This window comes from Doryrhamphus excisus, linkage group LG11 (genome assembly GCF_037039965.1).
Source record: "Doryrhamphus excisus strain RoL-2023G ecotype Guam linkage group LG11, RoL_Dexc_Guam_v1.1, whole genome shotgun sequence".
NCBI lineage: Eukaryota > Metazoa > Chordata > Actinopteri > Syngnathiformes > Syngnathidae > Doryrhamphus > Doryrhamphus excisus.
The window spans coordinates 12264821-12281926 of NC_136367.1; the positions used below are offsets into that span (position 1 = coordinate 12264821).

Genomic DNA, 17106 nt, shown 5'->3' on the forward strand with positions numbered 1-17106 from the left:
CAGTCATGATGTGCTATATATATCACTATATTGACACTTACTATGGTACCCATTATGGCATTGGATGCTCATATCATATATATTATTTAAAAAAAAACACACAAAAAAGCTTAAACTGTATTATGGAAAGCAGGAAGTGAACAAATGTAACAGTTAGTGATTGTAAAAGTACCAGATGGAGGGGTAGGATTTAATAAGCTTTGCTTCTTCCTACTCCTTTTGGACATGTGGAACTGTGAACTGATTATGGGATGCACTCAATTGTAATCTGATGCATGTTCAAATGAAATAAAACCATTACCATTACCATATCGAGCCCAACACCCGCATCAGCAGCTCCTGATATGGACTGTTATGACTTTGTGGTTTGTTAAGTTTTTTGTTTTTAAATTATTCTTCAAATGTTAGATTTATGTTTCTGTATGCCAATATCCTAAACAAATGATTCATGTGAAAATAAAAATTAAAAAAGCAATGTGAAAGGATAAAATAACATGTATTTTCATGTAAATGGCAATAACCCGTGCCACAGTTGGTCATTTATGAATTATGTTTTTTGGTCATGCAAGCACACCAAAGCCCAAAAATGTTGGGAAATGCAAGTCACTGAAGTCACATTTGGACGGGCAATCTTCTCGTGTATTTGTGTACAGTTGGAAACCCATCCAGGTTCCTGCAGGCGCACGTCTTCTCTTCATTTTTCACAGAAATGATGTTTGCACCAGATGTCCTGTCATGCGGCATGTAAACGATACACAATCCAGGACTCCTGTTTATCCAAAATGTTCTGACAAAGTTACGATTTTAGGCTTCAGGGCTTCCCACCGCAACGTCTCTACAGGACAGAGGAAACCTGTGAAGGCCATCAGCGAGCGCGTGACACAGCATCTCCATGGCAAACTGAAGCAACACATTAATGAAGTTCCTAAGTCCAGCTTTGCCCCCCCCCCCACAAGCTTTGACTGCGGCATCACAAACACACACGAGCACACATGTTTCTGTTTAAAGCCAACAAAGCCTCAGTGTCGCTCTCCTCCAAGGAAAACAAACCAGTCCCAGATAGCACGGAACAATGAACAATGCTAACTGTGTGTGTGTAATACTTCGCATTTCATCCTGCTGGATCACAGACATGCTAACTCTGCTGCTCCTGCTGCGCAAGCACGTGTTCTTCACGTAAGGAGGGGCCAGAACCAAGACGAGTGGTCTTTAGACTCCGTTGTGGGTTAGTGAGCAAGTCCAACTCTCCATTAATCTTGTCAAGCGGTCTCATGACCAGTCCGACGCATTTAAAGGGAATGATAGGCGTTCACTCGATCGGTTAAGATTACACTTGGCTGTGTTAAACCCTTTCACACTTTCTCTTCTCCCCCTTTGCCACTTGCATAGGTGGGAGGCGTGGGTGCGCCATGCTGCGCGGGACTGCGCTGCTAAGGAAAAAATTGCAAAGCAAATTGCAAAACCTGGTATACCAGAATAAGAATAAGAAGATGTAGCAGGAGGGATCAGTGTTCCAACTTAGCAACTTAAAGTAATGTTCCCCAGACTCAAAAAAACAAACGATGCAATAAAGTTTATTTGTGGTTCCTGACATACTTGTTGTGCATGTCATGTTTTTTTTCCTCACTTTTTGTCTCCCACAATGCTATGCAATGCCTATTACAATTACATACAATTACACTTATTAAACCAACTTATCAACACACATCACACCTGGTATGCCAGAATAAGAATAAGAAGATGTAGCAGGAAGGATCAGTGTTCCAATTTAGCAACTTAAATTCCCCAGACTCAAAAAACAAACAATGCAATAAAGTTAATTTGTAGTTGCTGACATACTTGTTGTGCATGTCATGTTTTTTTCCCTCCCTTTTTGTCTCCCACAATGCTATGCAACATCGATTACAATTACATATAATTACACTTATTAAACCAACTTATCAACACACATCACACCTGGTATGCCAGAATAACAATAAGAAGATGTAGCAGCAGAAGGGATCAGTATTCCAACTTAGCGACTTGAAGTAAGGTTCCCCAGACTCAAAAAACAAACTACGCAATAAAGTTAATTTGTAGTTCCTGACATACTTGTTGTGCATGTCATGTTTTTTTCCCACACTTTTTGTCTCCCACAATGCTATGCAACGTCTATTACAATTACATATAATTACACTTATTAAACCAACTTATCAACACACATCACACCTGGTATGCCAGAATAAGAATAAGAAGATGTAGCAGGAGGGATCAGTGTTCCAATTTAGCAACTTAAAGTTCCCCACACTCAAAAAACAAACAACGCAATAAAGTTAATTTGTGGTTCCTGACATACTTGTTGTGCATGTCATGTTTTTTTCCCACACTTTTTGTCTCCCACAATGCTATGCAACGTCTATTACAATTACATATAATTACACTTATTAAACCAACTTATCAACACACATCACACCTGGTATGCCAGAATAAGAATAAGAAGATGTAGCAGGAAGGATCAGTGTTCCAACTTAGCGACTTAAAGTAAAGTTCCCCAGACTCAAAAAAACAAATGACGCAATAAAGTTAATTTGTGGTTCCTGACATACTTGTTGTGCATGTCATGTTTTTTTTCCCACACTTTTTGTCTCCCACAATGCTATGCAACATCGATTACAATTACATATAATTACACTTATTAAACCAACTTATCAACACACATCACACCTGGTATGCCAGAATAAGAATAAGAAGATGTAGCAGGAGGGATCAGTGTTCCAATTTAGCAACTTAAAGTTCCCCACACTCAAAAAACAAACAGCGCAATAAAGTTAATTTGTAGTTCCTGACATACTTGTTGTGCATGTCATGTTTTTTTTCCCACACTTTTTGTCTCCCACAATGCTATGCAACGTCTATTACAATTACATATAATTACACTTATTAAACCAACTTATCAACACACATCACACCTGGTATGCCAGAATAAGAATAAGAAGATGTAGCAGGAAGGATCAGTGTTCCAACTTAGCGACTTAAAGTAAAGTTCCCCAGACTCAAAAAAACAAATGACGCAATAAAGTTAATTTGTGGTTCCTGACATACTTGTTGTGCATGTCATGTTTTTTTTCCTCACTTTTTGTCTCCGACAATGCTATGCAAACGTCTATTACAATTACATATAATTACACTTATTAAGCCAACTTATCAACACACGTCACACCTGGTATGCCAGAATAAGAATAAGAAGATGTAGCAGGAGGGATCAGTGTTCCAATTTAGCGACTTAAAGTTCCCCAAAAAACAAATGATGCAATAAAGTTAATTTGTAGTTCCTGACATACTTGTTGTGCATGTCATGTTTTTTTTCCACACTTTTTGTCTCCCACAATGCTATGCAAACGTCTATTACAATTACATATAATTACACTTATTAAACCAACTTATCAACACACATCACACCTGGTATACCAGAATAAGAAGATGTAGCAAGAGGGATCAGTGTTCCAACTTAGCGACTCAAAGTAAAGTTCCCCAGACTCAAAAACAAACGACGCAATAAAGTTCATTGTTGTGCATGTCATGGTTTTTTTTTCCTCACTTGTCTCCCACAATGCTATGCAACCTCTATTACAATTATATGCACATGCATCATTCTGGTGTCGTACCTTGGACTCTTGCTTCCAGACGCCTTTGGCCGAATGACTCTTGACATGTTTCCGCAGTGAGCTGGGATCAGTGTAACGCTTGGTGCAGCCCGGGATCTGGCAGGCATACGGCTTCTATGATCAAAACAAATGGATGGTCATAAGACAGATCGATCGTCTCTTTGTATGCAACTTCATAAATTTACACATTTTAATGAACACGTGATAAGATTTGGCGCTACATGTTCACCCTCGCTCATAAACACATTACAACAGGACTGTTTGGGAATGTAGCTTGCCATTCCAACTCCATACAGTAGATGGCGTTGGAACTCTGCTTCTTAACACTCTGGTTTGTCAGTGAATAAGAAGATGTAGCAGGAGGGATCAGTGATGTCGAATGCCAACTATGTTGATGTATTTTCCCCCTCTGGATTCTGTTTTTGTAGTTTTTGTCTCCAACAGCATCCATAAACATTACACACATATGCGTCACAGCCAATTATGCTAATTAGAAAATGATATCATCTACGTTGCCCTTTCGCCCCCCCCCCCCCTCCCCCACAAACCACCTCAACAAACTGATTGCAGCCTGTGGGAAACAATTAGTTACAATGAAGTTGACACAGTAGAAGGAGGACACAGCATTGAGGTCCGAGGGCCAGCTCCAACTAGTGGTGCCCAAGATCCGACTTAAGACCAGGGGAGACCAGGTAGACCGTAGTTGGCCCCCAGCTGTGGAACTCTCTCCACCCTTGTGTAAAAACAGCCCAAATAGTGTTTTGTCTTTGTGTTTTAATTGGTATTATTTATTCTACATTTTTACTTTTTCATTCATTCTTTCATTTTCTACCGCTTATGCTCACAAGGTTCTTGGGGGGGTGCTGGAGCCTATACCAGCTGACTTCGAGCGAGAGGCGGGGTACACCCTGGACTGGTGGCCAGCCAATCACAGGGCACATATAGACAAACAACCATTCACACTCACATTCATACCTATGGACAATTTGGAGTGGCCAATTAACCTAGCATGTTTTTGAAATGTGGGAGGAAACCGGAGTACCCGGAGAAAATCCACGCATGCACTGGGAGAACATGCAAACTCCACACAGAGATGGCCGAGGGTGGAATTGAACTCCAATGAACTGCTTTACTCAGACACAATGCAGAATGGGAAACTTCAAAACTCATATTGGTACTTCTTCGTATATTTTTAGGTACACCTCAGTGCTCTACGTTAAAAACAAAAATGACTTGCCCATGGGGAATCCTTAAGGTGAGAACTACTTGCCCGAACTTGCCCCATGTAAAATGAAAAGACTGCCATAATGATATCATATATCAATATATGCTGATAATTCATCAGATAATAGTACTGATGCATTGTATTTGGAGGAATGTTTGAAAATATGTGGAGATGTATGTTAACATGGCCAGCCATGCTACCTTACACATCGTAGTCGTAGTAAGCAGTGATATTTAGAAGTTGTGCACCACAATGAAACATTATTGAATAGACACATTTGTGTACTAGTAAAGTGTTTTTAATCCAGAAAAAAATGCTCAATGGTCAAACAATAATTTGTGAAGCAAAGGTGAGAAAAATACACGGAGAAATTGAACCGCTAGATTTTGCAGCTTGTGCAAAATCAGCACTTGGTATTGGATCTAATCGGTGGTGTTTCATTGTGACCACTTCAAATTGTCACAGCAATGTGATTCACTCACCTGTGCCATCATTTGATTTGCTGCCGCTAATAAAATACTTGTTTAGGAGGCACTGCTTCATCAATTTTGGTGTTTTCCTTCAGAATTTGTTGAAGAATTAGACGATGTTGGCAGGGACGCCATGATAGATGTTTTCCTAGTAAAACGATCGCTGATTGGTTGATCGCGAACAAGAACGCGTGTGGGTAAAACGCGGATTGTGGATTACGGACCGCGGTCTAAATAAACGATTCTGATTGGTCCATTTCAAGATTTGCAAGGATTGGTTTGCAAATTACCACCGGAATTACGCAGTCCGTGTTTTACCAACACCCAACAAGAACCGCTTTAAAAAAAACTCTTGGCAGTATGGCATGCTAAAGTGCACTTGCCTGACGGGAATATTAATGATTGGATTTACTTGCCCGAATTTTGTTTTAACTTGCCCCGGGCCATCGGTACATCGTTATTGTCGAGCCCTGCACCTTTGGAGTGGTAAGTTACTGTGTGATGAGTTTAGTGCTTTTTGCAAGCATAAACATGGCTAAATAAACTAATAGACGTAGACATGTCTATAGACATAGACATGTTGTTTTCTATAATAGACATGTTTTTGGAATGTGGGAGTAAACCGGAGTACCCGGAGAAAACCCACGCATGCACAGGGAGAAAACTCCGGGGAGCAAACTCCACACAGAGATGGCCGAGGGTGGAATTGAACTTGTGTCTCCTCACTGTGAGGCCTGTGTGCTAAATACTCACTCGCCGTGCAGCCACATTTTAAACCACATTTTTTTTTCATTTTAATCATTTTTTTATGCTCAAATGAGAATTCTCACTGCAGGTATTCTGTTATTGTCATTTATACAGTGGTACCTTAACTAGTGTCTTTTAGATATGAGCCATCTCTCGTCTGATTTTTGCTTTGAACTGTGAGCTGAAATTTGGGTTATGAGCTGCTAGTTACCGGTAGGCATAGCCGAGGACAGCTATATGATTAAAAATCAGATTAATCACAGTTTTTCATCCTAATTACTCACAGTTTTCAAAGTAATTCATCATGATTACTCACCATTGCCACTATGTCAGAACTATGCCAAATTTTACAGTATTTTTTTGGAAAAAAATGTAAAGGCTAGCGAGGCGTCGTGTTAGTCCGCTAGATAAATATAGTCTTTTGTGGTAGCAGCTACAATAATATCACTGAAGCTTGGTTAATATAAAAGTCAGTTATGTAAATGGAACACTGTTGGTGTTTTTAGAATTTTTTTTCTCTGCGCTTTACCGTCAAAATAGGTATTTCCCATGACATCCGTTGTTAGCTAGCTCATATTAACTCCACAGAAAAGGCAAAAAAAGACGGGTTTGTGGACAGAAAAGCAACCATTTTGCTGTGATCTCATCTCGGTGGTGCTTGCAGCCACTATTGGGCACATTTGCGTACTATCTGGAGGATTGCTATGATATGCTGTGATGTATCACCATTGTCACTGTCCTCAATGTACTTCCTTATTATCTCTAAGTAATGAATGGCCGTCCGAGTAAACATCACTTCCTGACACCTTAAGCTGTGGACTCACCGTGTCAAGGTGCGTTCGCTGGTGTTTGGCGCGGTCGCTGGAGTTGCTGAAGGCCTTGAAGCAGCCGAGGTGCTGACAGATGTACGGTTTCTCCCCCGTGTGGCTCCGCAAGTGGATCTTCAGGTTTTCCAGGCGGGAAAATGCTTTGGAGCAGCCCTCGAACTGACGGGAGGTTACATGTTACAACATCACATGTCATTTTGTTCTTTTACACAGCTGTTTCAAGCACACTGAACGCACCGCAAAAGGCTTTCCCAGATCCCAATTAAGCAACGCAGGATTGGGAACGTTCATCATATGTATTGTTTCTAAAGTTCATTACACAACCTCATAACAGCTAGCCCTAATAATTTGATACATGAATACTAAAAGTTCTATGCATAATGTGTTTGTTTCTAATAAACATGCATTTGGTACATAAATAACCCGCATGGGAACTACAAATAATGATTTTCTACTTAATTATTCCTTCCAGCATTTGCAGAATCACTAAATAAATGCCACCTCGTTACTTTTAATGAGCTTGTGCACAAAATCACAACATCATGGAGTTTTATTCATTTAACAGTCACTAAAAACTAGAAGAAATATTTATACATGCACTCATTTTCTGTAGCCTACAGTATAGTGGAAAAAAATATGATCAAAGTGGGTGGACTGTTGTTTTGAGGTAGTAGTGAGTCACGCCATGCTGAAACCTATCCCAGCTGTCTTTGGGCGAGAGGCGGGGTTACACCCTGGACTGGTGGCCATAAAACTTCAAATCATGATATTAGTGTTCGCTTCACTGCACTCTAAGCATCATGGGAACTGTAGTTTTAGCCACATCACTGTACGAGCAGTAAAGTAGCAGCTTGTACACTGGAAATGAAGGTACTTTTAAGGTACTTTTTGAAGTGCGTATTCTGTAAACAAATCCGATGCAGCTCAACATTTAGCTAGCAGGAGTAATGGCAAGTGATAGTGTCAAGGAGAAGCCAAAGACTGAAGACTGAAGACCAACTGGCGACAGTCTTAACCAGGATATTCAACCAGTCCCTGTCCCATTCCACTGTTCCACTCTGTCTAAAGTCCTCCACCGTAATCCCCATACCCCAAAAAACCTCGGCACTCACCCCGGTGGTGATGAAACTGGTCCGTAGTCACATCATTCCTGCCCCACAGTTTTGACCCACACCAGTTTGTTTGCATACAAAGAAAACTGATCCACAGACGACAGCATAGCTACAGCCCATACTGATCTGTCCCATCTGGAGGAGCAGGGGAGCTATGGAGGGGCTGCTCTTTGTGGACTACAGCCCTGCAGGGGTCTCAAACACGTGGCCCGCGGGGCAAATGTGGCCAGCAGGACGCTAGTTTGAGGCCCCCGCCTTGATATGAAAGTTTAATGTTAGTGCGGCCCGCGCAAGTTTGATATGGATGCTGTATGGTATCATGTACCCAGAAAAAAATATTACGTTTGATTAATGTTCATGTTAAAGGTTAAATAACTGTTAATAGTTATCCTCCCTATCCGTGTGGAAGTGGTAAGTTTTTGGCTATTTAAGTTTAAAGGAAATAACTTGAAGGCTACCGTTTAGGTAGCATGTGTCTCAAGACCCTGCAGTTGCGCAATATGTTGTAAATAAAAAGAGTATAAATGTGACTATAGTCGTGTTTTGTCATGTCTACAGGGCTCTAATAATGCTTTGTTCATTTTAATCTGAAAAAAATAATTTGTCCAATATCACTTTTTATAGTTAACATTTATGAATCATCATTTGCAAATATTATGTCAATAGCCATTATGTCAATAGTATACATGGACCCAAATATTCCAATTGCATTTGGTTTATTTGCTCAAACGGAAAGAATTGAACAGGGATGGAATATTCCTTTAATCAATCCAATTGAGGTATCTTGTACCCGCTCAAACAGAAAGTTGTCAGGGTGCCTTCTTCTTCGTGGTGTTTTTCTTCTTCTGTTGTTTATTGGCGGTTGGCAAGCAGCTTTTGTGTGCATTAGCGCCATCTGTGGAACAGAATCTAAACCCTTCTATACGCCATTCACATGTCCACTTTTATTAAAAAAGAAAATATATATCTATATAAAACATGTCCCGACTTTAATTATAAAATATCAGCAAGATTGAATTTGATCTTTTCCTGTTTAAATTTATCCCAGGTGCGTTCTTTCAGCGCATGCTCAGATATGACGTAACACGGAGATCCAGACGTTCTTCACTTTTAAAAATGGAGGCCAGCAATCGGCACTGGACTGCTACGGAAACTTTGTTTTTGATCCAAACTAAATTTCAAGACTGGAACGAACGAAAAACTGGCAATACGGAGTTATTCCAACAAGGGAAAGAAAAACTTGAGGAAGTCGATATCACGTGATGTTGATGTTCACGTTTTACTGGGCATGCCCTATTGACTATTCTGGTTGATTATAGCGGCGCATGTACGTAGACAAGAGATTGGAATATTCCTTTCCATGGATACCATTGCTTTCGGAAAGGTCATTCGGAAAGAAAACTCCTCATGTAAACGTGGCTATTGTGTGGTTAGCGTGCAGACCTCACAGCTAGGAGACCAGGGTTCAATTCCACCCTCGGCCATCTCTGTGTGGAGTTTGCATGTTCTTCCCGTGCATGCATGGGTTTTCTCCGGGTACTCCGGTTTCCTCCCACATTCCAAAAACATGCTAGGTTAATTGGCCACTCCAAATTGTCCATAGGTATGAATGTGAGTGTGAATGGTTGTTTGTCTATATGTGCCCTGTGATTGGCTGGCGACCAGTCCAGGGTGTACCCCGCCTCTCGCCTGAAGACAGCTGGGATAGGCTCCAGGACCCCGTGCGACCCTTGTGAGGAAAAGCGGTAGAAAATGAATGAATGAATGTATTGGAGGCTGCACAGCGATCGAGTGGTTAGCGCGCAGACCTCACAGCTAGGACACCTGGGTTCAATTCCACCCTCGGCCATCTCTGTGTGGAGTTTGCATGTTCTCCCCGTGCATGCATGGGTTTTCTCCGGGTACTCCGGTTTCCTCCCACATTTCAAAAACATGCTAGGTTAATTGGCCACTCCAAATTGTCCATAGGTACTATGAATGTGAGTGTGAATGGTTGTTTGTCTATATGTGCCCTGTGATTGGCTGGCTACCAGTCCAGGGTGGTACAGGTCTCGCCCGAAGATAGCATCCCCGCGACCCTCGTGAAGATAAGCGGTAGAAAATGAATGAATGTTTATTGGATAATTTACCTCTGCAGCTTAAATTTTATTTCATGTTTCATTTAAAAAATCATGAAATATGTTTTATGTTTTGCATTTCAGCTGAAGACGTGACCTTAACACCAAGGTACGTACGTTCAGAACAGTGATTATGGCATGTTGTTACATACCAATATCGAGTTATTAAAAGTGCAGTGCAACAAATAGCTGACTAGCTGATAGCGTTCTCCGGCATTTTTTTGCAAAAGTTCCAAAATGTTGACCCCAATTTGACACCCAACCATGGTGGTACTGCGTCTGAAGGGTGGAGCTACAGAGGCAGCAGTTCACTGATTGGCTGACGGAATCATCACAAAAATATTCTTACTCTAGATGAGAATTTCCAGCTCCAAAGCATACTTTAACACGTTAAGTGAGCTGGACCACTAGGTATTCATTGCTTTGGTTTTGGGTTGCGTAAGATCCACTAAGGACTCACCATGCACTTGTTGGGTTTCTCTCCAGAGTGCACCCTCATGTGGATGAGCAGCTTGTAGCGGGCATTAAAAGGCTTGCGGCGTCGCACGCACCCGGCCCAGAAGCAGGCAAACTGTTCGCCCTTGCGCTGGTCGATGTGGACCTTCTCAATATGCCTCACCAGTTCTTCCTGGCTGCCGTATGCAGCGCTGCAGTCAGACCAAAGGCACGGCTGGTCCTGCTGGTCTCCCAGTGGGTGCTGTGGGACAATTTTGAACTGATCCCTCTGTTGGTCGTTCATATGGAATATGTCCTCTGTTGGCTCTTGTTTTATGGAGCAATACTCCTGTAGTTGTTGCTGATGAGAAGTTTTATTGATGGAGGAGGTCAGAAAGAATGATGATGATGGGGATGTGAGCCTGTAGGATACAGGAGGTGTAGAGTGAGAACTGCAAGTGAACCTTTTGGAGTCTTCAGGATTCACATGTGTCGTAGTGGAGAAGCTGGCCTCTGTTCTGTCAGTGGTGGACCTGCTGGTCTTACAGCTGAGCAGGTCCAGTGAAGACAAGGAGGCTCTGGGTGTACAGCACACCGCAGGCACTGAGCCTGAGAGGGCGGATGACTGACAGAAGCCACCTGAAGCCAAAGGTCCCAGGTGGTCCTCCACATCTTCAAAGACACTTCCAAAGCCGGGAAGAGTCAGCTGCACGTCTGGAGGTCCGAGGTCAGGGGGCCACATCTTGGCACAACATCAGCGTCAATAATAACTTTTTAAGCATCCATCAGAGGTCCAAAATGTTCACATGATCTGGTGTGGCCACCTCTCATCTTCACCAGCTTGTGTCATTGGCTCCAAACTGCAGTGTGGTCACGCATCTGGGGTGGAAACAAACCAAACCAATTGAGTCATTTTAGAAAAGCACTTGGGGAAATGCATCACAACAGTTTTGGCATCCACCAGCAAGAAGATTTTGTAGTTCATTCAACTATAAAAGAGATCATTAAAAAAAAAACATTGTGCGTGGTTTTGTATGATATAATTAGCATTTCCGCTCAGCATAACGGTATGGTACACAGTTGTTCCTCGCTACATCATGATTCAATCTATTGTGGTTTCTCAAAAATGCATTAATGAAAAAACGGACACTGTTTGTTGTTGACTATGGCCTGTTACTAGTCAAAAACTATTGAAAAACAAGTTATATGTAGTATTCTGGTCAGTGTGCATCATATATGTTACATTGATGAGACATGGCATCATTCATTCATTCATTTTCTACCACTTTTTCCTCATGAGGGTCGCGGGGGTGCTGGAGCCTATCCCAGCTGTCTTTTCGGCGAGAGACGGGGTACACCCTGGACTGGTCGCCAGCCAATCACAGGGGCACATATAGACAAACAACCATTCACACTCACATTCATACCTATGGACAATTTGGAGTGGCCAATTAACCTAGCATGTTTTTGGAATGTGGGAGGAAACCGGAGTCCCCGGAGAAAACCCACGCATGCACGGGGAGAACATGCAAACTCCACACAGAGATGGCCGAGGGTGGAATTGAACCCTGGTCTCCGAGCTGTGAGGTCTGCGCGCTAACCACTCGACCGCCGTGCCGCCCCACATGGCATCATATTACATCATATTACATCATATTACATTACCTTCATGGCATGTCAGGACATGACAAAGTGAAAAAAGATCTCCTCACATTCCTTGTGGAAGTGGTACATTTTTAACTTCTTAATTTGTCCTTCTTCTCCACTCCTTTTGAAACACTTTCTTATTTTAGAATAAGTAAATTGGAGAGGCTAACTAGTTAGCTCTGTAGCCGGATTGCTGCCTGCAGTGATCCAACAAACAAAGAATAATTTGAGCGTAGCGGTGACAATAGGGGTGTTATTTAATTTTACAAGGCTCTAATAATGTTAAAAAAAACATATTTAGAATGTTGTTTGTTAATATCGAATCTTACTTTGCGGAAAGGGCTGCACGGCGGTCGAGTGGTTAGCGCGCAGACCTCACAGCTAGGAGACCCGAGTGCAATCCCACCATCGGCCATCTCTGTGTGGAGTTTGCAAGTTGTCCCCGTGCATGCGTGGGTTTTTTTTCTGGGTACTCCGGTTTCCTTCCACATTCCAAAAACATGCTCGGTAAATTATTAAATTATTAAGGTTATTATTTTAAAAAAAAAAACCTTAAACTGTATTATGGAAAGCAGGAAGTGAACAAATGTAACAGTTAGTGATTGTAAAAGTACCAGATGGAGGGGTAGGATTTAATAAGCTTTGCTTCTTCCTACTCCTTTTGGACATGTGGAACTGGGAACTGATTATGTGATGCATTCAATTGTAATCTGATGCATGTTCAAATGAAATGAAACCATTACCATTACCATTACCATAATTTGTGATATGAATGTGAGTGTGAATGGTTGTTTGTCTCTATGTGCCCTGTGATTGGCTGGCCACATTCGGTAGAATCATAAGTGGTAGAAAATGAACGAACAAACGAACTTTGCGGAAAATCACTTATCGCGGTTGGGTCTGGAAACAATGAATCATGCTAAATGAGGGACGACTGTACCGCCCCAAATATCAGACCCGACCTTTTCGTTTGGGTTGTACTTTATTTTGCTTGTGTAGGGGTGGAGCTAGAGAGGCTGCTGTCCGTTGATTGGACGGGTGGCACTAAAAGAAAACGTATGGGACTGTTTGTTGGTATTATGTTTTGGTTCGATTTGGAGTCATGTACGTATGTTTCATGTCATACCCAATCCATTTGGTTGAGTATTGGTTCATGGTCTGGTTCCGTTGTGTGGAGGTGGAGCTAGAAAGACTGCTGTTCAGTGATTGGCCAAGTGGACCAGGAAAAAAATACTGTTGATTATGACGTTATGATACCGTACCTATAAAGGTACATTTTTCGGCGTCACAAAGTATCAGATTTTGTCAGGGTGAGCTAAACCAGGGGTCTCAAACTCAATTTACTTGGGGGCCACTGGAGCTCGGGTCTGGGTGAGGCTGGGGCGCATCAGGTTTTCAAGTTTTCAGTTTTTCAGTCATGAATGATGAGAGAAAAACTAAAACAGGCGGGCTCGTTTGCTTGCGTATGGGCGGGGCAAAATCAAACAATTAAGGCGGGGGCCTCATCGCATCTGGCCCGCGGGCTGCGGGTTTGAGACCCCTGAGCTAAACAGACTGCTGTCTTGTGATTGGCCAATTGGACAGGAAGAAAACGGAACTGTCGATGACGACAAAGGCATTAAAGGATCACACGGGCAGGTGGTATGAGCAATTTACCTGATTTACACTGGTATCAGAACCTGATATCGATATTGGACTGGGTCTTTGCACGACTTCGTACACCCGCTTCGTGGTACATTGAAGTACCCCCCCCAAAAAAAGCATCACATGACACAAAAACTGAGGATTGTACTATTTGGGCCAACATACACAAATGGAATAAAACACAGTCAGGGCGTGGTTGAACCACAAATAAAAACGCTTAGTAAACCCTGATGATGGTCTAGTACCCGGTCCAGGCCCTCGTTGGTTGGAAAAGGAACCTCTGCTGGAAAATATCCACCCAAACGACCCTCCTGTGGCTGCTCTCGTTACTCAGCCATTGATGATGTCTTTTACAGTCGTAGTCATTGCAATCATCTCGCTGGTTCCTACGTGGACGCTCCTTTAATGTACCAGGACTCAGACGATGAGTAAGTTGACTTCTGAAGAACCAAGCAGTCTTTAAAGTGTACATTCATACACGTGGTTTACTGGTACAGGCTGCTTTATAGTTTTATGATTCTTCCTGTAAGATGGCGATGTTCCCTTCAGCAGTGGTCCAATCATAATTAGAGAGACTGAAGTGTGCAGGACGATCCAGATACTGTGGTAGAAATATGATGGAACACAACCACAGACATTCAAGGACACCTAAAGACTTAATGGAGAAGATCCCACCAGACCTCCATGCAACATTCTGCATGTTGAGGAGAACCTTTTTTGTCGCATGTATTCACAAAGCGCTCGGGGCTCTGGTCCAGAAAGAAGAGTCTTACGGTAAAACTAAGAAAAGTTTCCCACAAAGCCCAGAGCAAGCCAGTTAACTGTACGAAATGGCAGTCTGGTCTCATGTGGTGTCCTTTAAAGACTTGCTGGCTGAGGTTAGCTAAACACAGCTGTGGCATTTCAAGACGAGCAAATGTGTCTCAACAATAAGCACGTTGCCTCTTGAGTTACAAACGCTTGTGCCTTCCGAGGGAAAGAAATGGGACATGCTGGCACACGGATTCCTCTCCTCTTTCACGTTATGATACCGTACTATAAATTACATAACCCCTTTCACAAGTGTTGCTTGGCTTTTTAACGAGGCGTGAACCCGGTGTCCCGGTCTTGCTTGAAAGTTGGCCGCAGGCTGACAGTTGACACTTCCCTTAACAGTTTGGACCTCAGGACCTCCATTTTCAAAATGTCATCCACTCGTAGAACCTCATTTGAGGCTTTAATAAGTTGTACTTTCTGATAATTATGGGTTTATGGAAGCTGGTGATTGACTTGTTGGTAGCTTGAATAACAAATTGACTTTTAATTCCAAGAATTTGCGTAAAAGCCGTACCTTAACTGACCTCCAAACTGCTTATGCGGGCTATTAACAGGCACAAGCAGCGAGCAAACGAGTGAAACGATGGGGATAGCAACTACTCAAAAAAGACTTTCTTAGCAACAGGCATCAGGGCTCGACAATAACGATGTACCGATGGCCCGGGGCAAGTTAAAACAAAATTTGGGCAAGTAAATCCAATCAGTAATATTCCTGTCGGGCAAGTGCACTTTGGCATGCCATACTGCCAAGAGTTTTTTTAAAAGCATAATTCCGGTGGTAATTTGCAAACCAATCCTTGCAAATCTTGAAATGGACCAATTAGAATCGTTTATTTAGACCGCGGTCCGTAGTCCGCAGTCCGCGTTTTACCCACACCCGTTCTTGTTCGCATTTTACCCACACCCGTTCTTGTTGGCGATCAACCAATCAGCGATGGTTTGACTAGGAAAACATCTATCATGGCGTCCCTGCCAACATGGTCTAATTCTTCAACAACTTGTGAAGGAAAACAGCAAAAAGTGATAAAAACAGTGCCTCCTAAACAAGTTAAAACAGTTAAAAGTTAAAAAGTTAAAACAAAATTGGGGCAAGTAAATCCAATCAGTGATATTCCCGTCGGGCAAGTGCACTTTGGCATGCCATACTGCCAAGAGTTTTTTAAAAAGCGGTTCTTGTTGGGTGTTGGTAAAACACGGACTGCGTAATTCCGGTGGTAATTTGCAAACCAATCTTTGCAAATCTTGAAATGGACCAATCATAATCGTTTATTTAGACCACGGTCCGTAGTCCACAGTCCGCGTTTTACCCACACCCGTTCTTGTTGGCGATCAACCAATCAGCGATGGTTTGACTAGGAAAACATCTATCATGGCGTCCCTGCCAACATGGTCTAATTGTTCAACAACTTGTGAAGGAAAACAGCAAAAAGTGATGAACCAGTGCCTCCTAAACAAGTATTTTATTAGCGGCAGCAAATCAAATGATGGCACAGGGGAGTGAATCACATTGCTGTGACAATTTGAAGTGGTCACAATGAAACACCACCGATTAGATCCAATACCAAGTGCTGATTTTGCACAAGCTACAAAATCTAGCGCTTCCATTTCTCTGTGTATTTTTCTCACCTTTGCTTCACAAATTATTGTTTGACCATTGAGCATTTTTTTCTGGATTCAAAACACTTTACTAGTACACAAATGTGTCTATTCAATAATGTTTCATTGTGGTGCACAACTTCTAAAAGGCAAAGTGCCTAGAAGTCTCTTGACAATCCAGATTTCCATGCAACGTCATGATCTATGTAGGAAAACAACCACAAGAAATGATAATCATTTCATCTTTATTTGAGATTCTCATGTGATGCCACAAAAATGACATTATATCATTATGGCAGTCTTTTCATTTTACATGGGGCAAGTTCGGGCAAGTAGTTCTCACCTTAAGGATTCCCCATGGGCATTCATGCCACAAAACCAAGGAACCGGGGTAAAAGTGTGTCCAATGGATTCATGATTCAGCATCCCTGTGTATTTTTTAGTAATCCTTCCTTCATTCATCACAGTTGATTAATTGACCCGACTGTGATAAGTGAATTTTACAAATTCCATTTAAATGGAATATTTTGGAATATTATAGCATAGAATACCTGTTCAATACAATCTTCTAAATACATTATGAGAGCCGTCTAGACATGACACCCAAAAAACATAATCAGGGAGAAAAGGAACAACGGCATTTAAGACAAAAAATTAAAACTTTGGTGCTTGTCTCACCTAACAATTACTGACACCAAGTGACCGATGTAGAATATTACATTCACAGTTTGAATCATCTTCTTAATGCCTTTATTGTTTATTATATGTTTATTTTACTTCATTTAGCAATTTTTATGCTTGAAAATGCTTCATTTAAGCAAAAAAT

The 17106-nt window shown here is 41.9% G+C and overlaps 1 protein-coding gene and 1 long non-coding RNA gene across 2 annotated transcripts in view; one reads left to right on the forward strand and one right to left on the reverse strand.

The window, feature by feature from the left end:
* Positions 1 to 804: 804 nt before the first annotated feature.
* On the reverse strand, positions 805 to 11393 carry LOC131131916 (uncharacterized). The gene is made up of 4 exons (XM_078794685.1): positions 10603 to 11393; positions 6911 to 7072; positions 3623 to 3758; positions 805 to 962 (listed from the first exon to the last, which is right to left on the reverse strand). The coding sequence occupies exons 1-4, from the start codon at positions 11317 to 11319 to the stop codon at positions 805 to 807; spliced, it is 1173 nt and encodes a 390-aa protein (XP_078650811.1). The 5' UTR covers positions 11320 to 11393.
* Positions 11394 to 12051: 658 nt separating this feature from the next.
* LOC144901290 (uncharacterized) overlaps positions 12052 to 17106 on the forward strand; it is a 59615-nt gene continuing 54560 nt past the window's right edge. Inside the window, exon 1 of the long non-coding RNA XR_013629460.1 lies at positions 12052 to 12164. This is a non-coding gene — a long non-coding RNA (uncharacterized LOC144901290). The remainder of the gene's footprint in view (positions 12165 to 17106) is intronic.